At 36.5% G+C, this 23,864-nt stretch overlaps 1 protein-coding gene across 5 annotated transcripts in view; it reads left to right on the plus strand.

The window, feature by feature from the left end:
- Window positions 1-23,864, plus strand: part of LOC138331340 (protein retinal degeneration B-like) — a 57,774-nt gene that overhangs the window by 13,449 nt on the left and 20,461 nt on the right. The window contains exons 2-9 of one of the 5 annotated variants that reach the window (XM_069278884.1): window positions 6,113-6,238; window positions 9,463-9,664; window positions 12,618-12,750; window positions 16,427-16,630; window positions 16,997-17,242; window positions 17,989-18,327; window positions 19,365-19,466; window positions 22,132-22,203. In XM_069278884.1, coding sequence (XP_069134985.1) covers window positions 9,587-9,664; window positions 12,618-12,750; window positions 16,427-16,630; window positions 16,997-17,242; window positions 17,989-18,327; window positions 19,365-19,466; window positions 22,132-22,203 — 1,174 coding nt within the window. In that variant the 5' untranslated portion in view covers window positions 6,113-6,238; window positions 9,463-9,586. Of the gene's footprint in view, window positions 1-6,112; window positions 6,239-9,462; window positions 9,665-12,617; window positions 12,751-16,426; window positions 16,631-16,996; window positions 17,243-17,446; window positions 17,487-17,517; window positions 17,548-17,576; window positions 17,609-17,988; window positions 18,328-19,364; window positions 19,467-22,131; window positions 22,204-23,864 lie in introns of those variants that run through there. The other 4 variants (XM_069278885.1, XM_069278886.1, XM_069278888.1 and 1 more) reach the window with 4 other exon arrangements.

The following is a 23,864-nucleotide window of genomic DNA, read 5'->3' on the forward strand; positions in this document are numbered from 1 at the left end:
TTCGTCCACAGATAAGTCGCACTGGTGTATATGCCGCACTCCCGATTTTCAGGGAAAAAAGTAGCGGCTTATACTCCGGAAAATACGGTACTTGTCCTAGAGTTCTTCATGGATTGTAACCAAATTTGGCCACAAACATCCTTGGGGGTAGGGGAAAAGAACTTGTATAAAGTTAAGCTCTGACCCCCTGGGGGCATGAGGGGCGGGCCCAATAGGGGAAATAGAGGTAAATCCTATAAATCGCTACTTGTCCTAGAGTTCTGCATGGATTGTAACCAAATTTGGCCACAAACATCCTTGGGGGAAGGGGAACAGAACTTGTATAAAGTTTGGCTCTGAGCCCCCGGGGGCAGGAGGGGCGGGGGCCCAATAGGGGAAATAGAGGTAAATCCTATAAACCGCTACTTGTCCTAGAGTTCTGCATGGATTGTGACCAAAATTTGGCCACAAACATCTTGCGGAGAAGGGGAACAGAACTTGTATAAAGTTTGGCTCTGACCCCCCGAGGGCAGGAGGGGCGGGGCCCAATAGGGGAAATAGAGGTAAATCCTATAAATCGCTACTTGTCCTAGAGTTCTGCATGGATTGTAACCAAATTTGGCCACAAACATCCTTTGGGGAAGGGGAACAGAACTTGTATAAAGTTAGGCTCTGACCCCCCGGGGGCAGGAGGGGCGGGGCCCAATAGGGGAAATAGAGGTAAATCCTATAAATCGCTACTTGTCCTAGAGTTCTGCATGGATTGTAACCAAATTTGGCCACAAACATCCTTGGGGGAAGGGGAACAGAACTTGTATAAAGTTTGGCTCTGACCCCCCGGGGGCAGGAGGGGCGGGGCCCAATAGGGGAAATAGAGGTAAATCCTATAAATCGCTACTTGTCCTAGAGTTCTGCATGGATTGTAACCAAATTTGGCCACAAACATCCTTGGGGGAAGGGGAACAGAACTTGTATAAAGTTTGGCTCTGACCCCCCGTGGGCAGGAGGGGCGGGGCCCAATAGGGGAAATAGAGGTAAATCCTATAAATCGCTACTTGTCCTAGAGTTCTGCATGGATTGTAACCAAATTTGGCCACAAACATCCTTGGGGGAAGGGGAACAGAACTTGTATAAAGTTTGGCTCTGACTCCCCGGGGGCAGGAGGGGCGGGGCCCAATAGGGGAAATAGAGGTAAATCCTATAAATCGCTACTTGTCCTAGAGTTCTGCATGGATTGTAACCAAATTTGGCCACAAACATCCTTGGGGGAAGGGGAACAGAACTTGTATAAAGTTTGGCTCTGACCCCCCGGGGGCAGGAGGGGCGGGGCCCAATAGGGGAAATAGAGGTAAATCCTATAAATCGCTACTTGTCCTAGAGTTCTGCATGGATTGTAACCAAATTTGGCCACAAACATCCTTGGGGGAAGGGGAACAGAACTTGTATAAAGTTAGGCTCTGACCCCCCGGGGGCAGGAGGGGCGGGGCCCAATAGGGGAAATAGAGGTAAATCCTATAAATCGCTACTTGTCCTAGAGTTCTGCATGGATTGTAACCAAATTTGGCCACAAACATCCTTGGGGGAAGGGGAACAGAACTTGTATAAAGTTTGGCTCTGACCCCCCCGGGGGCAGGAGGGGCGGGGCCCAATAGGGGAAATAGAGGTAAATCCTATAAATCGCTACTTGTCCTAGAGTTCTGCATGGATTGTAACCAAATTTGGCCACAAACATCCTTGGGGGAAGGGGAACAGAACTTGTATAAAGTTTGGCTCTGACCCCCCCCCCCCCCCCCGGGGGCAGGAGGGGCGGGGGCCCAATAGGGGGAAATAGAGGTAAATCCTATAAATCGCTACTTGTCCTAGAGTTCTGCATGGATTGTAACCAAATTTGGCCACAAACATCCTTGGGGGAAGGGGAACAGAACTTGTATAAAGTTTGGCTCTGACCCCCGGGGGCAGGAGGGGCGGGGCCCAATAGGGGAAATAGAGGTAAATCCTATAAATCGCTACTTGTCCTAGAGTTCTGCATGGATTGTAACCAAATTTGGCCACAAACATCCTTGGGGGAAGGGGAACAGAACTTGTATAAAGTTTGGCTCTGACCCCCTGGGGGCAGGAGGGGCGGGGCCCAATAGGGGAAATAGAGGTAAATCCTATAAATCGCTACTTGTCCTAGAGTTCTGCATGGATTGTAACCAAATTTGGCCACAAACATCCTTGGGGGAAGGGGAACAGAACTTCTAAAGTTTGGCTCTGACCCCCTGGGGGCAGGAGGGGCGGGGCCCAATAGGGGAAATAGAGGTAAATCCTATAAATCGCTATTTGTCCTAGAGTTCTGCATGGATTGTGACCAAATTTCGCCGCAAACATCCTTGGGGGAAGGGGAACAGAACTTCTATAAATGTTGGCTCTGACCCCCCGGGGGTAGGATGGGTAGGGCCCAGTAGGTGAATTAGAGGTAAATATTCGAATTCCTTCAGAATAGAAACAATGAACCTGTATTTAGAACATTACTTGGCATAACAAACCAGGTGAGCGATACAGGCCCTCTGGGCCTCTTGTTCAATTTTTCAAACGTCCTGGGCACTTATTGAGTCGAATACGGTAACTGGTATTTTCTGCTTTTGGATGATAATTAGAGTATGTAACTACTACGTAAACATTTATTATAAAATTAACTTTATGAAAGAATTTCATGGTAAATTAAATATCTTTTAATGAATGTGTATGATTTTGAGGGAATCACAAAACAAGCATTTATTGGAATATTTACTTAAAAATGACCAATCGTCCACACTGTGTAAAGTCCAGATAAAAATTCTGGTCTGAGAAAATAAACATTTAAGCAAATACTGCTGGAAAGTGGTAACATGAACATTTTCTGATGCTTTTAGCACATGATTGGTATCGCGGAGGAGATTTAAGTCAAGGCTAGGTCAGAATGTTTACACCTACACTCTATATATATATGGTATATGGATATTTTGTTTTTGACTGCAAAATTGAAAGTTCTACAAACTACTGTCGGTTAAACCTGCCTTAGTGACCACCTAAGTGTCTATATCAAGGTTTGCATTGACGCCGTTCCTGTATCCTTTTTAAGCATAGAGAACCAAAAGGACCCCACCTTTTTTCTAAAACTCCATTACAATATTACATTAGGGGACCCCATTTTGTCTGAGGAGGACCCCATTTATGGAACACTCAGGGTAAAGCCTGCTCTCTATAACGACTGCCTGCTTAATATGACCACTTTTATATTTTACTAAATGACCAATTACACAATTTAACCTGTGTATAAAGCCCACCTGTCTATATATAAACACCAATTTCCTCTGTATGCTGGGTGGTCTTATAGAGGGTTTTATTAGTTTAGCATCATATTAACAGCTAGGGTCATGTAAAGACAGGGGCCGCGGTGGCCGAGTGGTTAAGATGTCCCGACATATTACCACAAGCCCTCCACCTCTGGGATGCGGGTTCGAATCCTATGTGGGGCAGTTGCCAGGTACTGACCGCTGGCCGGTGGTTTTTCTCCGGGTACTCCGGCTTTCCTCCACCAACAAACCTGGCACGTCCTTACATGACCCTGGCTGTTAATAGGACGTAAAACTAAACAAACCAAACGAAATGTAAAGACATGCGCCGGAGTACCCAGAGAAAAAACACCGACCACACAGCTGCCAGTACCTGGTCTTTATAGACAAGATTGACTATAAATCTTATTTTATTTATTGACTTGACTAAATCTTTATTTGTTTTTCTTCAAATTTGCTCAGTTTTCATCAAAAAACCTTTGAGATGATACACATCTTGTATGTGTAATAATACAAAAGATTAATGTTGTGTTCCTAAACAACTCTATGTACTTCCCCAGACAGTTCAGGTAATAGTGTGGTACATATATCTTTAATCATTTCTTTTTTTAAGATATTAATAAATTTATAACTTATATTCCAAAATAATGTGCATTAAAATAAACAGGGTTCATGCTGCTAAACTGCTGACAGCTCTGATGATTAATGATACACAGCAAGTACAAAATTACTAATTATTTTGAAACTCATTCACCCCCCAAATTCCACAATAGACTGCTCTAGTCTTTGATTTTGAAGAGTCTAAATGTGTCTTTAGGGATGAGTTAATTTGATCACATGAATCTTGTAATCATTATTTATTATAAAATTGTGTATAATGTTGAATGCAAGAAAGTCTATGATACCCCATCAGTGTTCTGTTTTAATTACATCAAATCATTTAGAAAGAAAATTGCAAAAGTTAGGCATGGGTTTTGGTTTTATTAGTTTAACCTCGTATTAGCAGCCAGGGTCATGTAAGGACATGCCTGGTTTATTGGTGGAGGAAAGCCGGAGTACCCAGAGAAAAACCACCAACCAGCGATCAGTACCTGGCAACTGACCCACATGGGATTCAAACTCGCGACCCAGAGAGGGAGGGCCTGTGGTATATTATATGTCGACACATGTACATCTTAATCACTCGGCCACTGCGGCTACCCCAAAAAAAAAGTTCTGCAAAAAAATCTCTTTTTTAAGGGAGAAATATAAAAAAGTGATGTTTTATGTGAGAATAGTCTGCTCCATGGTCTAATACTATTTAATATCTGTTACAGACAGATAAGAGTTTTAGTCATGTAATATTGTCCGCGTGCTACATAAATACCTGCTGAAGATTTAACTTAATAATGTCACGATACGAAAGTTATTGTTACTGTTGAAACGTTGAAGTGAACGTGTAGTCAGCTAGATACTGTGTAGGGGGTAAATTTTGTGGGTAGTTTATTTTCACTATAGTCGCGTTTTCACAGAAATCCGCGGATTCTTTACACCATGCAGTGAAATATACCTTAGAACTATCCAATTGTTTAACCTGCACTCTGTATAGGAAGCTGCAAAATATTGACTGCGGATTTTAAAGTGCTATATATATATATATACTGTGAAATCCTTTATTTTCTTGGTGGTTTTATTTTCATGGATTTCTTTCTTGACACTTAAGCAACAAATTGACATGCCCACGAATATTGATCTTTTTAATGAATGTGTATACAAATGTCAGGTAGGTTTAAGCGTTCATAGGATGATCACACAGGTCAGGTGACCATGTCATGTTATTATGTACATGTAATTACTGTAAGGTCTTCTCCACTTATTCAAGTGCCAACAAAATTGTATAATTTTGTAATTTACGAAAATTGATCCCAACAAAAAAATAAATGATTTCACAGAAGTACTGTGGTGATTTGAGCTAATTTAAAGTTTCCAAGCAAGACAACTTTTTTTTCGTCATGAGTGCTTGTTTATTCGTGGTAAATGTTGAGCATGTTCAAGATTGTGTTTTATTGTTTCTTGCAGAAAAATCTATCAAAAATAGTTTTAAAAAAAGGCAATATTTTCAAATTCACTTAACTTATGCATATTTTTGATGGTTACCGTGGTAACTAGGACTCTAACAAAAGAAAACTTCCATCATAGATATGTTAGTGATGTATTACACACTTTAAACACAAGATGTTAATTACTTATATTGTAATTATCACTTCGTTAAAAATTTATGAATTTGATGGCCAATAACGGCCCATACCATACTTTCCTTTACAATGGTAGATTTCGACATCATTGAACTTATGTAAGAGTTTATGAAGCTCTATCTAAAGACATATCATTTGAATATTGATCACAACAATGTTATAAGTTTACATTTTCAGGGCTTTTTTTCAGCCTGATTTTGGGCCGAATTTCGGCCCCATTCCCCATGCAAATCCTCTTAATTTTTCCCATTTCAAGCCTTAAATTTCCCAAAATCAAAGTTTAATGAATACTTTCCAAAAACATTGCATGTACTTAGTTGGCTAAGGCTTTAAATATATGTGAATTGGCTTCAGAAAAGTACATAAACTACACTGGAAATAAAAAGTCTTATTTGTTTTGCTTTATTTCATATTTCATTATTTTTCCCAAATCTTGGGCCACAGGCCCCATTCCCAAAGGAGTGAGAAAAAGCTCTGATTTTACTTACATCACAGATGACATGACTGTACTGATATAAGTAATATAACATACTCTACAGAAATATACGTGTATTGATTTTTTTTCCATTCTCTATTTCACAGGTACGCTGATTGAAAACAGCAGACTACAAGCTCATAAAGAACATTGTCATTAGTGGGGATTGTGACAGATCAGAGAATTTAACATGGACAACATTTTTCTCTACTGCTCTAGCTATACAAGATAAGGTAGGTACATCACCTTAGGTGATATAGATAGAATCTTTTGATTAAAAATCAAGATTTAATTTGAGAGTGTATATTGCAATAATGAATAGAGTGTTCAGATGTAAAATACAGACAATATATTCTACCATGACAGGGATTTTAATAAAACAAAAATCTAAAAAAATTAAAAATATTTACAATGAATCAAACTTTCCATATTTAACCCTGTAAGTGCATAGGGGCGCTTATAAATTGAAATAAAATGAAGCGGTGCTTTAACGAACCAAATTTGAACTAATCATTTACAAAGTTATTACACTAAGTAAACTATTAATCAATTTGCAAAATAAATCAAATAGAGAAACTTACACAGTTTGTATAATTCATTCTGTATTTATGTCAAACTAAATGCTTATAGGGATGGGAGAGCTTATATTTATGGTGTTGAATATGTTAATTTTATATATCACATCATGATGCAATAAGGCTAGATGTGTTAATTGGTTTGGCCTGTCAGACTGTGTTCAATACATATTGGCTTATATCTATGTAAGTAACTAATATTTGATGACTTGGCAAATCATAAACCAAGGACACCTTGGTCAATATATCTGAACTGTGATCTGCAGGTGTCAAGGAAGATGCTGGAAAATCATAGTAATGTACATACGCAGTAAAAGTGTGTTCCAAATGACTGTATTTGGAACTTGATGTTGGCAGATATATTAATTATTCATAGCAATATTCTGTAGATCTCTTTTGGAACTATGCAGTCAGATATTGGCATTGCTTAATGTCTGCCAAGAAATCCTGGCAAATAAAGACTTTTTATAGGTTATTACTCACCTGAGACATGCTAGCTAACAAAAAAGGTTCTAAAACATTGATGATTCTTTTATTGTTTCGGTACATGTATCTCAATTTTTAGGTCACTAAGACAAAGTCTCAAGTGACCTATTCTAATCGCCTTTTGTCCGTCGTCGTGTGTTGTCCATCGTCCGTCTGTTGTCCGTCGCATGTTCGTAAACAATTTACATTTTCGACTTCTTCTCAAAAACTGCTGAAGCAATTTCAGTGAAACTTTGCAGAAACCTTCTAAGGCTTAAGGCCAATCAAAATTGTGAATTATTTAACCCCCACCTCCCAGGGGACTGTGGGAAGGGCCAAAAGGGGTAAAATTGACTAGAATTTCAAAAATCTTCTTCTCCACTCACAGATGTGGTAAAATCAAATACTCTTCATAGATAGAAAGGTCTCATGGCCATCTACTGAAATTGTGAATTATATGACCCTGGGGTCTCAGGTTTCCCCCTGGGGATGAGGTTAAGTTTACTGTAGTTTATATAGTGAAAACACATTTTGGAGCATTATTTGGTCATTTATAATAGGAAATTAGTCAAATGTTGTCAGAATTATCTCTATGCGATGGCAATTGAATTCTAATATCAAATTTTCCATGACTGACGCCCAGGGGTCTTAGGGCGGGGCCAAAAGGGGTCAAAAAGGCTAAAACATCAAAAATCTTCTTCTGAAATTCTGGAACTGGTAGAATCAAATACTCATTATAGATCGAAAGGTCTTAAGGTCCTTTACAAAATTGTGTATATGACCCTGGGGTCTCATGTTTCCCCCTAAGGACGGGGTCAAATTACTAATAATTTATATAACAAATACACATTTATGAACATTATTTGCTTTGTTTTCATAGGAAATTAGTCAAACTGGGTTAGAATTATTAGCCTGAAATAGCATTTTAACGCCATATCCATATTGGTCCTGGCTGACCCCTAGGGACCAGAGGGGCGGGGCCAAAATGGGTCAAAATGGCTAAAATTTCAAAAATCTTCTTCTGAATTCACAGGTTTGATGAAACCAAATAATCTTCATAGATTAAAAACTGAAATTTATAAAATCACTGACACTGACTGACTTCTAGTTTGGTTTTGTTGTTTAATGTTGGCAAAGCAAATTGGAATTTAAAGCATAAGGTTTGGTAACATAATACCCTTACTATCAAAATTAAAAACAAAAAATAAAAATTCTAATACGAAGGTTCAACTTTAAAGTTTATTCTAATTCGTGAATACTTTTTACAGATTTAAACCAACTTTGCAATGCTCTTTCTGTATCAGCACTCAGGTGACCGTCAAGGCCTCTTGCATTTTTTGGGCCTCTTGTTAACTCACCTGGCCTAAAAGGATCAGGTAAGCTCATGCCATGGCATGGGGGATCCGAGTTATAAGGTTCTCACAGTGTCCATCCAGCTGTCTAACTTTGTCCAGACTCGGACGTCGACACTTCATATTTGGTGTTTCGATGCACCTAGCCGCATAAAAAAACCAAAAAGCTGAATCAGACTCTCTGAATGAGTTATCATACTTTTTTCAGAGGTAACTTAGGGCCTGCATCGAGATGCAGTTGTCCTATAGTAATCAGGTTATCCATATGTCTGTTGGTTTTTCCATGGGACTCTACCTGACACATCAATATTCTAGTTCATTGAGGCGAGGGTAACCTTATAGGGGCCATGGTGGCCGAGTGGTTAAAGTGTCCCAACATATTAACACACACCCACAACCTCTGAGGTCGGAGTTGGAATCCCATGTGAGGATGTTGCCTGGTACTAATCAGTGGTTTTTCTACAACTTTCTTCCACCAACATGTGGCAAGTTCTTACATGACCTTGGCTGTTGATAGAACGTTAAACTAATAAAACCCATGCAACCTTCATGGCACATATAAAGGATTGGGACTAAAATTATTTGAATTTGCTCGTTAGTGGATAAACTAATGAATGAATGAACTATCAATAAATGAATAAAAAAAATGGATGAATTAATAACTAAATAAAAAGAGTGATGAAATACAAATATAAATTGGTGAACAAACTTGTCAAAAAAGAAGGAAACATCCGGTAATGAATTGATAATTGATATGACTGACTGAATGAAAGAATAAAACTTTAATCAACTTCCTGAATGAAACAACTGATATACCTTGATTAAAAATAACAATGAATAAAACTATAATAAATAGTATTATAGAAGATATCATTTTCAAAAACATATTTTGACTGAATGAATGAATGAAAGTTTAATCAACTTCCTGAACGAAACAATTGATATTTTCGGTTAAAAAAATGGATGAATGAATCAATAAATAAATGGTGTGATTGTAAAAGATATCATTTTCAACAGCATATCATGTATATCAATATCAATATTACAGATGTATGTTATTTTCAGAATGTGAAATCTGATGGACATAACTAATATAGAGGAGCCATCATGGCTGCTGTAATGAAGTGAAGTTCAGTGACAACATGGTCTAAATCTACAGAAGTATCGTGGAACCTACTAAACCACAACCATGTTGATCAAGGAATATCGCATTGGTCTGCCGATGAGTGTGGACGAGTATCGGATAGCCCAACTTTACATGATACAGGTAAGTCTCACATTCTAGCTATGTTGATCAAGGAATATCGTGATACAGGTAAGACTCAGCTTCTAGCTATGTTGATCAAGGAATATCGTGATACAGGTAAGTCTCACATTCTGGCTATGTTGATCAAGGAATATCGTGATACAGGTAAGACTCAGCTTCTAGCTATGTTGATCAAGGAATATCCTGATATAGGTGAGACCCACATTCTGGCTATGTTGATCAAGGAATATCTTGATACAGGTAAGACTCACATTCTAGCTATGTTGATCAAGCATTATCATGATACAGGTAAGTCTCACATTCTGGCTATGTTAATCAAGGAATATCGTGATACAGGTAAGTCTCACATTCTAGCTATGTTGATCAAGCATTATCGTGATACAGGTAAGTCTCACATTCTAGCTATGTTGATCAAAGAATATCGTGATACAGGTAAGACTCACATTCTAGCTATGTTGATCAGGGAATATCATGATACAGGTAAGACTCACATTCTAGCTATGTTGATCAAGGAATATCGTGATACAGGTAAGACTCACATTCTAGCTATGTTGATCAAGGAATATCGTGATACAGGTTAGACTCATAGTCTAGCTATGTTGATCAAGGAATATCGTGATACAGGTGAGACTCATAGTCTAGCTATGTTGATCAGGGAATATCATGATACAGGTGAGACTCATATTCTAGCTATGTTGATCAAGAAATATCGTGATACAGGTGAGACTCATAGTCTAGCTATGTTGATCAGGGAATATCGTGATACAGGTAAGACTCACATTCTAGCTATGTTGATCAAAGAATATTGTGATACAGGTAAGACTCACATTCTAGCTATGTTGATCAGGGAATATCATGATACAGGTGAGACTCACATTCTAGCTATGTTGATCAAAGAATATCGTGATACAGGTAAGTCTCACATTCTAGCTATGTTGATCAAGCATTATCGTGATACAGGTAAGACTCACATTCTAGCTATGTTGATCAAAGAATATCGTGATACAGGAAAGACTCACATTCTAGCTATGTTGATAAAGCATTATCGTGATACAGGTAAGATTCACATTCTAGCTATGTTGATCAAAGAATATCGTGATACAGGTAAGACTCACATTCTAGTTATGTTGATCAGGGAATATCATGATACAGGTAAGACTCACATTCTAGCTATGTTGATCAAGGAATATCGTGATACAGGTAAGACTCACATTCTAGCTAACACAGGTAAGACTCACATTCTAGCTATGTTGATCAAAGAATATCATGATACAGGTAAGTCTCACATTCTGGCTATGTTGATATAGGAATATCATGATACAGGTAAGTCTCACATTCTGGCTATGTTGATATAGGAATATCATGATACAGGTAAGACTCACATTCTAGCTATGTTGATCAGGGAATATCGTGCTACAGGTGAGACTCACATTCTAGCTATGTTGATCAAGGAATATCGTGATACAGGTGAGACTCATAGTCTAGCTATGTTGATCAAGGAATATCGTGATACAGGTGAGACTCATAGTCTAGCTATGTTGATCAGGGAATATCGTGATACAGGTGAGACTCATATTCTAGCTATGTTGATCAAGGAATATCTATACAGGTGAGACTCATAGTCTAGCTATGTTGATCAGGGAATATCGTGATACAGGTAAGACTCACATTCTAGCTATGTTGATCAAAGAATATCGTGATACAGGTAAGACTCATATTCTAGCTATGTTGATCAGGGAATATCATGATACAGGTGAGACTCACATTCTAGCTATGTTGATCAAAGAATATCGTGATACAGGTAAGTCTCACATTCTAGCTATGTTGATCAAGGAATATCGTGTAACAGGTAAGATTCAAATTCTAGCTATGTTGATCAGGGAAAATCGTGATACAGGTAAGTCTCACATTCTGGCTATGTTGATCAAGGAATATCGTGATACAGGTAAGACTCACATTCTGGCTATGTTGACCAAGGAATATCGTGATACAGGTAAGTCTCACATTCTGGCTATGTTGACCAAGGAATATCATGATACAGGTAAGTCTCACATTCTAGCTATGTTGATCAAGGAATATTGTCATACAGGTTAGTCTCACATTCTGGCTATGTTGATCAAGGAATATCCTGATATAGGTGAGACCCACATTCTGGCTATGTTGATCAAGGAATATAGTGATACAGGTAAGTCTCACATTCTGGCTATGTTGATCAAGGAATATCATGATACATGTAAGACTCACATTCTGGCTATGTTGATCAAGGAATATTGTGATACAGGTAAGACTCATAGTCTAGCTATGTTGATCAAGGAATATTGTGATACAGGTAAGACTCACATTCTAGCTATGTTGATCAAGGAATATCGCATTGGTCTGCCAATGACTGGGTGAATATCGAATAGCCCAGCTTTACATGATACAGGTGAGGCATTCTAGCTTTATAGATGGATATTCAATGCCATGTTTTGCATTATTTAAACTATTAAAGTTTTCATTACATGCTTACAAAGTGACAAATACTGTATTTCCAGATAAAATCATTTATTTATTACCTCACCTTTCAAAGAGAGGGGGCTTATGGAATCACTCTGGCTTCGGTGTCGGTGTCAGCATTCACCCTGCCATTGCCATGATCAAGTTATAGTGCAAGTGTTGAAATACAGTAATTCATAACAACAGATATTGATTTCTACATTGATATAGGATTACAAGTGTTGTGATGGTTATGAGCAATCATTCTAAGTAAAAAAAAAAATGTTGGATTTTAAAAAATTTCCAGAGGCCCAAAGGGCCAAAATGTATTTTCATGATTAAGCTGTTAAGTGTTGCCTGAGGCGAGCATTAGTGTTCTCAAACAGCTCATGTTTATTTCTTTGAAAGACTATTTGATTTGCACCCAAATGTTTCTAGCTTACATGTTAAATTGTATAAAAAACATTTTTATTTTCAGAAAAAAAGTCGAGAAGAAAGCCATGGCGAGGGAAGTGGTGTAGAAATCCTGACGAATGAACCCTACACCGATGGTCCAGGCGGAGATGGTCAATATACCTACAAAATATACCACATAGGCAGTCACTTACCAGGTAAATATACCACATAGGCAGTCACTTACCAGGTAAATATACCACATAGGCAGTCACTTACCAGGTAAATATACCACATAGGCAGTCACTTACCAGGTAAATATACCACATAGGCAGTCACTTACCAGGTAAATATACCACATAGGCAGTCACTTACCTGGTAAATATACCACATAGGCAGTCACTTACCAGGTAAATATACCACATAGGCAGTCACTTACCAGGTAAATATACCACATAGGCAGTCACTTACCAGGTAAATATACCACATAGGCAGTCACTTACCAGGTAAATATACCACATAGGCAGTCACTTACCTGGTAAATATACCACATAGGCAGTCACTTACCAGGTAAATATACCACATAGGCAGCAGTCACTTACCAGGTAAATATACCACATAGGCAGTCACTTACCAGGTAAATATACCACATAGGCAGTCACTTACCAGGTAAATATACCACATAGGCAGTCACTTACCAGGTAAATATACCACATAGGCAGTCACTTACCAGGTAAATATACCACATAGGCAGTCACTTACCAGGTAAATATACCACATAGGCAGTCACTTACCAGGTAAATATACCACATAGGCAGTCACTTACCAGGTAAATATACCACATAGGCAGTCACTTACCAGGTAAATATACCACATAGGCAGTCACTTACCAGGTAAATATACCACATAGGCAGTCACTTACCAGGTAAATATACCACATAGGCAGTCACTTACCAGGTAAATATACCACATAGGCAGTCACTTACCAGGTAAATATACCACATAGGCAGTCACTTACCAGGTAAATATACCACATAGGCAGTCACTTACCAGGTAAATATACCACATAGGCAGTCACTTACCAGGTAAATATACCACATAGGCAGTCACTTACCAGGTAAATATACCACATAGGCAGTCACTTACCAGGTAAATATACCACATAGGCAGTCACTTACCAGGTAAATATACCACATAGACAGTCACTTACCAGGTAAATATACCACATAGACAGTCACTTACCAGGTAAATATACCACATAGGCAGTCACTTACCAGGTAAATATACCACATAGGCAGTCACTTACCAGGTAAATATACCACATAGACAGTCACTTACCAGGTAAATATACCACATAGACAGTCACTTACCAGGTAAATATACCACATAGACAGTCACTTACCAGGTAAATATACCACATAGGCAGTCACTTACCAGGTAAATATACCACATAGGCAGTCACTTACCAGGTAAATATATCACATAGGCAGTCACTTACCAGGTAAATATACCACATAGACAGTCACTTACCAGGTAAATATACCACATAGGCAGTCACTTACTAGGTAAATATACCACATTGACAGTCAATTACCAGGTAAATATACCACATAGACAGTCACTTACCAGGTAAATATACCACATAGGCAGTCACTTACCAGGTAAAATATATCACATAGGCAGTCACTTACCAGGTAAATGTACCACATAGACAGTCACTTACCAGGTAAATATACCACATAGACAGTCACTTACCAGGTAAATATACCACATAGGCAGTCACTTACCAGGTAAATATACCACATAGGCAGTCACTTACCAGGTAAATATACCACATAGGCAGTCACTTACCAGGTAAATGTATCACATAGGCAGTCACTTACCAGGTAAATATACCACATAGGCAGTCACTTACCAGGTAAATATACCACATAGACAGTCACTTACCAGGTAAATATACCACATAGGCAGTCACTTACCAGGTAAATATACCACATAGGCAGTCACTTACCAGGTAAATATACCACATAGGCAGTCACTTACCAGGTAAATATACCACATAGGCAGTCACTTACCAGGTAAATATACCACATAGGCAGTCACTTACCAGGTAAATATACCACATAGGCAGTCACTTACCAGGTAAATATACCACATAGACAGTCACTTACCAGGTAAATATACCACATAGACAGTCACCTACCAGGTAAATATACCACATAGGCAGTCACTTACCAGGTAAATATACCACATAGGCAGTCACTTACCAGGTAAATATACCACATAGACAGTCACTTACCAGGTAAATATACCACATAGGCAGTCACTTACCAGGTAAATATACCACATAGACAGTCACTTACCAGGTAAATATACCACATAGACAGTCACTTACCAGGTAAATATACCACATAGACAGTCACTTACCAGGTAAATATACCACATAGACAGTCACTTACCAGGTAAATATACCACATAGGCAGTCACTTACCAGGTAAATATACCACATAGACAGTCACTTACCAGGTAAATATACCACATAGACAGTCACTTACCAGGTAAATATACCACATAGACAGTCACTTACCAGGTAAATATACCACATAGACAGTCACTTACCAGGTAAATATACCACATAGGCAGTCACTTACCAGGTAAATATACCACATAGACAGTCACTTACCAGGTAAATATACCACATAGGCAGTCACTTACCAGGTAAATATACCACATAGGCAGTCACTTACCAGGTAAATATACCACATAGACAGTCACTTACCAGGTAAATATACCACATAGACAGTCACTTACCAGGTAAATATACCACATAGACAGTCACTTACCAGGTAAATATACCACATAGACAGTCACTTACCAGGTAAATATACCACATAGGCAGTCACTTACCAGGTAAATATACCACATAGGCAGTCACTTACCAGGTAAATATACCACATATACAGTCACTTACCAGGTAAATATACCACATAGACAGTCACTTACCAGGTAAATATACCACATAGGCAGTCACTTACCAGGTAAATATACCACATAGGCAGTCACTTACCAGGTAAATATACCACATAGGCAGTCACTTACCAGGTAAATATACCACATAGACAGTCACTTACCAGGTAAATATACCACATAGGCAGTCACTTACCAGGTAAATATACCACATATACAGTCACTTACCAGGTAAATATACCACATAGGCAGTCACTTACCAGGTAAATATACCACATAGACAGTCACTTACCAGGTAAATATACCACATACACAGTCACTTACCAGGTAAATATACCACATAGACAGTTCTTACCAGGTAAATATACCACATAGGCAGTCACTTACCAGGTAAATATACCACATAGACAGTCACTTACCAGGTAAATATACCACATAGGCAGTCACTTACCAGGTAAATATACCACATAGACAGTCACTTACCAGGTAAATATACCACATAGACAGTCACTTACCAGGTAAATATACCACATAGGCAGTCACTTGCCAGGTAAATATACCACATAGGCAGTCACTTACCAGGCTAGATGTTTTGCGGCCTCTCATGCAAAGTATTTTACTCGATGATACCTTAGGGTCAAACCAACTTTCATAGTGTGCAATTTGCTTTTGCGAATTTCGCCATTCAAGTAAATTCGCAAAAGTTATATCTCAGCGAATTAATATCTACATCATCTATATTGATTGGAATTATTATTCAATTGTTTAATCTGCAAATAATTATCTTCGCAAACTTGTTTTGAAATGGAAATCCGGAAATTTATTAGCCGTGAAAGACAGTGTATTTACAGTAGGTCAGGAAATTAAATCACACACATTTAAAGAATGTCATTTTACAGTATCCAAAACCTGCCATATTGTTTTCAGGATGGTTTCGTGCCATTTTACCCAAGTCTGCCCTGATGGTAGAAGAGGAAGCATGGAACGCCTACCCCTACACAAAGACCCGATACAGATGTCCATTTGTAGAAAAATTTCTACTGGAGATAGAGACAAAATACTTAAACGATGGTGGAAGTCAGGAAAATGTGTTCGGCATGTCACCAACAGAGATTAAACAACGACAGTTAGGTATGCTTGGTACTATTAGATTTGTCATTTATTTGTTACTTTCATACATTATTTAAATTCACATATCTAATCGCATTAAAAAATTTCAAAACTTTAACGTAGTGAAAATGTTTCAGTTGTAGGTATTAAAATGCATACAAAAAAAAAGCAAAACCATGTTTTTAGTTCATTACATTTTATGAAAAAGTCTTTAATAGGCGTTTAATTGAATGAAAAATCATTAGGCATACAAACACAAATATTAAGTCATTCACCACTGAAATTCCAAAATGGACTATTCCAACCTTTGGTTTAGAAGAATCTAAATGCATCATCAGGGGGTGAATAGGTAAAAATTTGAATTACAGTATGATTTGTTCATTGCAGACTTCATAGACCTGGTAAAGGATCAGCTTCCTAGTAGTGACTATAAAAAGGAGGAGGACCCTAAACTGTACAGGTCGTCCAAGACGGGGCGTGGCCCACTGACTGACAGCTGGTGGGAGGAGTATAGCAAAGAGACAAAGGTCAAAGGGTCAGATAAAGCTATAATGACCGCCTACAAACTGTGCAGGGTGGAGTTCCGCTACTGGGGCATGCAGAACAAAATTGAGAGATTTATACATGACATTGGTAGGTGTATATAGATACTGGGGCACGCAGAACAAAATTGAAAAATTTATACATGACATTGGTAGGTGTATATAGATACTGGGCCATTCAGAATAAAATTGTGAGCTTGATACATGACATTGGTAGGTGTATATAGATACTGGGGCATGTAGAACAAATTTGAGAGATTTGTACATGACATTGGTAGGTGTATATAGATACTGGGGCATGCAGAACAAAATTGAGAGATTTATACATGACATTGGTAGGTGTATATAGATACTGGAAAATGCAGAACAAAATTGAGAGATTTATACATGACATTGGTAGGTGTATATAGATACTGGGCCATGCAGAACAAAATTGAGAGATTTATACATGACATTGGCAGGTGTATGTAGATAGATTCTCCAGTCAGTGTTAATTTTATATAGCATACATTGAAACCTCTTTAACTCGACCTGCAGATAACTCGATTAATAGTTCGAGGAATACAGGGTACTCGAGTTATCAGATGTCGATCATCGACAGTCATAAACTTTTATCTATCAATCAGTAAATGATGCTTTTCAAAGTCTACAAAAAAATTTAGGAAATATAATTCCTCACGAATAACTTCCAAACAATAAATAGTGAAATGTATACACCCATGAAATATAACAACTATAAATTAAAGGAAAGTTGTTTCATGGGGATTGAAAGTAACATTTGCTATTTAGTCTTATTGTGTGACAAATTATTTTGTAAAAGCTTGATAAACATTGTAGGTCTGCGGAAAACAATGCTCCGTGCTCACAGACAAGCATGGTGCTGGCAGGATGAATGGTTCGGTCTCAAACTCAGTGACATTCGACAACTCGAACTGGAAACACAACTAGCTCTTGCCGCGAAAATGGCTACTACTTCAAACCACAACGAAGAGGATGAACCACACGAAGAAAGCCAAAATGAGATTGAAATAAGTCTTAATGTCAGACCGAAAATGCCTGTTTCCGCCTCGAACCAGGAGATTGGATCTGGGAAACATTACAGCGATGTAGAGGAAGTCATCAATCCCATTCCTCACAGACAGTCCTTCTCTAACTCCACAAGGTCAAGGTCACAAGGTAATTGTACATTAAAGGTTAAATAAAGGTCAAAGGTTATTCATATGTCAGGTCAGATAAGGCTAAGGTCACAAAAAAATTCTTTCAAGGTAATTTCATGTTATCACTAATTTTGGTGAAAGTTCAAGGTTAAAAGTTCAGTTATATTTTAGTTAAAGGCTTAATTTCTTGAACATTTCTTTACATAAAAGAATTCCTTTAAAATTCTCCATAGGAATGCATAAATGTTTTAAGGAAGGCTATTAACTTAAGATTCTTTTCCTTAACTTCTATTTTACTTTTCTATGAGGAATTCTAAGTTAAGGAATTTCTTAAAGTTAAGGAAAATTAATTTAATTAAGGATAATGTCATAACAGATGAAATGATGGATAATGTCATAATAGATAAATGCTGGATAATGTCATAACAGATAGAATACTGGGTAATGTAATAACTGATGAAATGCTGGATAATATCATATCAGATAAATGCTGGATAATGTCATGAAATATAAAATGTTGAATACTTTCATAACAGATAAAATATTTGATAATGTCATACACAGTGTAACCAATAAATTACAGGGTAATGTCATAACAGATAAGATACTGGATAATGTTATAACAGATAAATGCTGGATAATGTCATATCATATAAAATGCTGGATAATGTCATAACAGATGAAATTTTGGATATTGTCATAACAGATAAATGCTGGATAATGTCATATCATATAAAATGCTGGATAATGTCATAACAGATGGAATTTTGGATAATGTCATGACAGATAAATGCTGGATAATAATGTCATATCATATGAAATGCTGGATAATGTCATAACAGATAAAATGTTGGGTAATGTCATATCATATAAAATGCTGGATAATATTATAACTGATAAAATGCTGGATAACGTCATAACAGATAAAATACTGAATGTCATGACAGATAAAATGTTGGATGAATGTCATAACAGATAAAATACTGGACAATGTCATTACAAATAAAATGTTGGATGAATGTCATAACAGACTTAAATAAATGGCTTTATTTTCAGGCACAAATAGTAGAGATATATCTGCATCACGGATATTTGAAAGTTTAGAACGACTTCAGGAATCTAGTTCGGAGTCTGAGGACGAGTTCTACGATGCTAAAGGTAGGAATATAAGATGTTTGTTATACTTAAATTATTCCAGGTACTTCAACAAGAAATGTAAAGGTAACTTTCATCAGAAATTCTTAATATTGTATATCTAAGATGGTAGAATAAAAAAGGCAAGATACCAGAATATTACATTTCTATTATTTATACCTATAGTTAAAGCAAACCATCTGATGGACTATACAAATGGTATTTAGTCTGTTGTCTGCCCATCTGAATGAATGTCTTGAATCGTAATTAATGTTTAGAAGAAGTTGCTGTTCTCCATTGGTGTATTAAAAGAATGATTTTGTTGTGCATTGTTTGCTACAAATTAGAGAAAAATAAAACTTAGAAATGTATATCAGAATTTGAAATTCTCAATAACTCAGAAAATATTGTTAATTACAATCATATATTTTGATTGTATCGCACAGTTGCAAAATTTATTTCTAATACAGAGAAAGAAAACAATATCAAAAATAAGTAGTTCATCACAGTTCTTCATTGGACTTGTTAATCTCAGTGGGGCGCCACGAATCCTTAAGGATTGAATTAAATGTGATGTAGTGTATGAATTATTGTGAATTGTGTATATAATCAGTAATTTCATGCCTCGTATTTTGGGTTCCTTTAACTCTGCTTGTATTGTTGTGGTATTCACAATCTTTGCATGTTTGTTGTGAAATTTAACACTTTAATATTCTTTTCTAGTCTCAAAGACAAATTGATATATTTAAAAAATGAAATCTGTGTTATTAAAAGGATTTTTTTCCATCTTTAAACATCAGTGTTTTGTTTCATATATAGGAATATTAAAATAAGAGTAATCTAATGGTCAGGATAGATTTTTTTTTATTTTTTTTTTTTTTTGTCCTAGAAACAGCATTTGTTATTTTTGTGATAAATTGTCAACCTGATTGACTAGCACTGGTAACTGATTGGCTAATATCAGTAATTAACTGTTCAAAGCTGATTGGCTAGTACAAGTAATTAACTGTTCAAAGTTGATTGGCTAGAACCAGTAATCAACTGTTCGAAGTTGATTGGCTAGTACCAGTAATTAACTGTTCAAAGTTGATGGGCTAGTACCAATAATTGTTAAATGCTGATTGGCTAGTACCAGTAACTGTTCAATGCTGATTGGCTAGTACCAGTAATTGTTCAATGCTGATTGGCTAGTACCAGTAATTGTTCAATGCTGATTGGCTAGTACCAGTAATTGTTCAATGCTGATTGGCTAGTACCAGTAATTGTTCAATGCTGATTGGCTAGTACCAGTAATTGTTCAATGCTGATTGGCTAGTACCAGTAATTGTTCAATGCTGATTGGCTAGTACCAGTAATTGTTCAATGCTGATTGGCTAGTACCAGTAAATGTTCAATGCTGATTGGCTAGTACCAGTAATTGTTCAATGCTGATTGGCTAGTACCAGTAATTGTTCAATGCTGATTGGCTAGCTAGTACCAGTAATAAACTGTACCCAGTATTATTTTGACCCTTTTTTCACAAAATCAATCAATTGAGAACTGTATGAATAAAAATCAATTTGTCATATATTTCTTCCTTTATGTATAAGCGGAATCTTGTTCCTTGTCATTGTGTGTACATCTATCCCTATATTATTCCAGAGTTAGATATAATTCATATCCCGCATTTTACACACATCATTTCCTTATATAATATGTACTTTGTGTATAGGTCCATGAACTAAATTCTGTATAGATTAAAAAACTTTATCTAAAAAAACTTTGATAATTCATATACTTAAATTAGAAGTTCTGCATACATTTCATATATTATATCCCACGCACTTTCAAATTGGAATAAAGTTATATCATCCCAGGATCCCAAATTTTTAACAAGTTATAAAGGTTACACAACAAGTGGTTGTTGGATATGGAATTTATTTTACGCACGTGAGTTATTTTTTCAAAGCTTACTAAAGATACAACTTTTTTTTTTTTGAGGCAAATGTAACTTCAAAGTGTGAAATAAATTTCATATCCAGCAACCATGACTAGTGATACCTAGCTGTTAATATCATTATTAAATCATCTATCAGCATCCAGCCTAAAGTACATCATATATCTACCGAAATCTTTGAATGGTCCTCCTAAGGCAAGACATATTGCTGACAGAATAACAATTATGAACATTTTGAGTCAATATCTTATGCTACGGATGAGAACGCAGATTTCAACACTGTCCCACATCTGGTTATCGATTATTGATGCGTTAACATATTTGTGACGCGGCACTAAGAAAAAGTGGTTCAGGTAAAAGTTCAATATCTCAACCAATCTAAAGACTGGAAGGTCGTATTTCACTATTGTAATACAAATTATCTATGCAACTAATCTAAAGACTGGAAGGTCGTATTTCTCTAGTGTAATACAAATTATCTATGCAACAACCAAACGCATTTATCCAATGGCCCAAGAGTTGAATAAACTGATGTACATGTATTGTGGTAGAAAATGTTCAATTTGTCTCAGGATCTATATCTAAAACTCTAGATAAATTATCAACTTTTCATTCCTAGGGTAGATGTTTATGTTGGTCCTTTGTCTAATGTCTACATTTCTTCACTTGGGCTTTAGATGTAGACTAAGCTATGGCTGAGCTAAAGCCATAAGATTCGTGTTTTCACCTTTCTATTATTTGATTTAAAACCAGATGCCAGTTTTTGTGACTCTGAGTTTTCATCTGACTCCGAGTCAGACACAGATGTGGAAACGGAGGAGGAACGTAAGTAACAACCAATTTGATTGGTCAGGGCCTAGACCAATGAAAATAAGACACGGAATTGAATGAAGATTATAACAACCATTGTATATATACCTGTCAATAACAATTCCCTTTATTTTATTATCTCCTTCCTATCTTTGTCTTTTTTTCTTTTCTTTTCCCTATCTTTTATACCTAGCACTCTTACTTACACTGGTTGTGTTGGAACCCAAAAAATTCAACATTCTTATCCTAAATTCATTGATTTTTCAATTTAAAAGTTGCATATTTTATATATTATGCATTTCCTTTCAGATTGAGAAAGTAGTTCTGTATTTGTAAATAGAGAGAAAGGTTTCATCAAAATTTATTAATACATTATCTAAACATTAATGTTAGATAATTGTTAGATTTTGATTTTTTTTTTTTTTTTTTTTTTTTTTTGTTATTGAAAATTACAAATTTGTTCATTCCTTTATAGCCAACCTCATGGAAACTATCGGGATGAAATTAACTAACCTGCTTGTTGTTATTTTGTTTTATTCACTACATTAACATGTTTATCATTAATTTACTCTAATTGATGATTATATTCCTGCCTTTCCAAACTATAGGAAAATACTAATGCACTGTATAGCAAACTAACAAAGCTATTTCATTTAAGACCTATATAAATGGTGGCTTGTGTCATAATTATCAGGAACATGTAAATATTTATTTTATAAACCCACTCTAGTTCCACCAAGGTCATATTGTGATGTTCAATATGACAGCTATGGACACTTTTTGAGATTACAACATGACCGCACAATCATGATTTCCCTAAAACAATATCCATTTTAAACTTGTGGAATTGAGCTGAAACTTACCTGGAATGATTCCGACATGGTCCTGTCCAATTGTCTTGATCAAAAATGATTCATGCTGATCGTTAGTGTTCGTAATTTCTGCATCGTCATTCATGGATCCAATGATAACACTTGTAGTCCACTATACTTAATCTTTATTTGTTTTCATACTATATCCAATTTTTTGATTGGCAGATCCTTTTTCTTCATATACTGTAAAGAAAAAAATCCCAGAATGGCGCGAAAACCCGACGTTATCATGACATCACAATAGAGACATCAACGTTGCATATTGATTTATAAAAGATAATCCATTGGAAAATCAATGGAATCATACGTTAAAACATATTTTATGTTAACAAATTGTCTGAAAAATTAATTATAGGCATTGATGTAATAATTTTCAACTTCATGGGGTTATGAAATAAATTTTGAATGAATGAGTTGTATTTTGCATACGAATGTACATTTTAGCTATATGTATAGGATGTGCTCAAAGTTGTGAAGTTCCTTAACAGGCCTCTTGTTCATTTTTATAAGGGGATACTACACATACAATTATACCATGTACTAAGCAAATATGTAAATCATACATTTACCACATATGAAATACACTGACATGCAGCTACAAAAAAAATGGAAACAATCCATAAATTTCTATATACATGTAAATAGCTTATCTAAAGAAAGACCAAGGTAAACATTTCGTGTAAATCTCTTTTGTAAAAATGTCCAGTATCATCTAATTGCATTTATTTTCAGGTGTATACTATAGTGTAGATTACATATTTTAGCACACTTTGTGCTTTAAGCTTAGAGGTAAAATATTCCTGC

Source organism: Argopecten irradians, chromosome 9 (genome assembly GCF_041381155.1).
Source record: "Argopecten irradians isolate NY chromosome 9, Ai_NY, whole genome shotgun sequence".
NCBI lineage: Eukaryota > Metazoa > Mollusca > Bivalvia > Pectinida > Pectinidae > Argopecten > Argopecten irradians.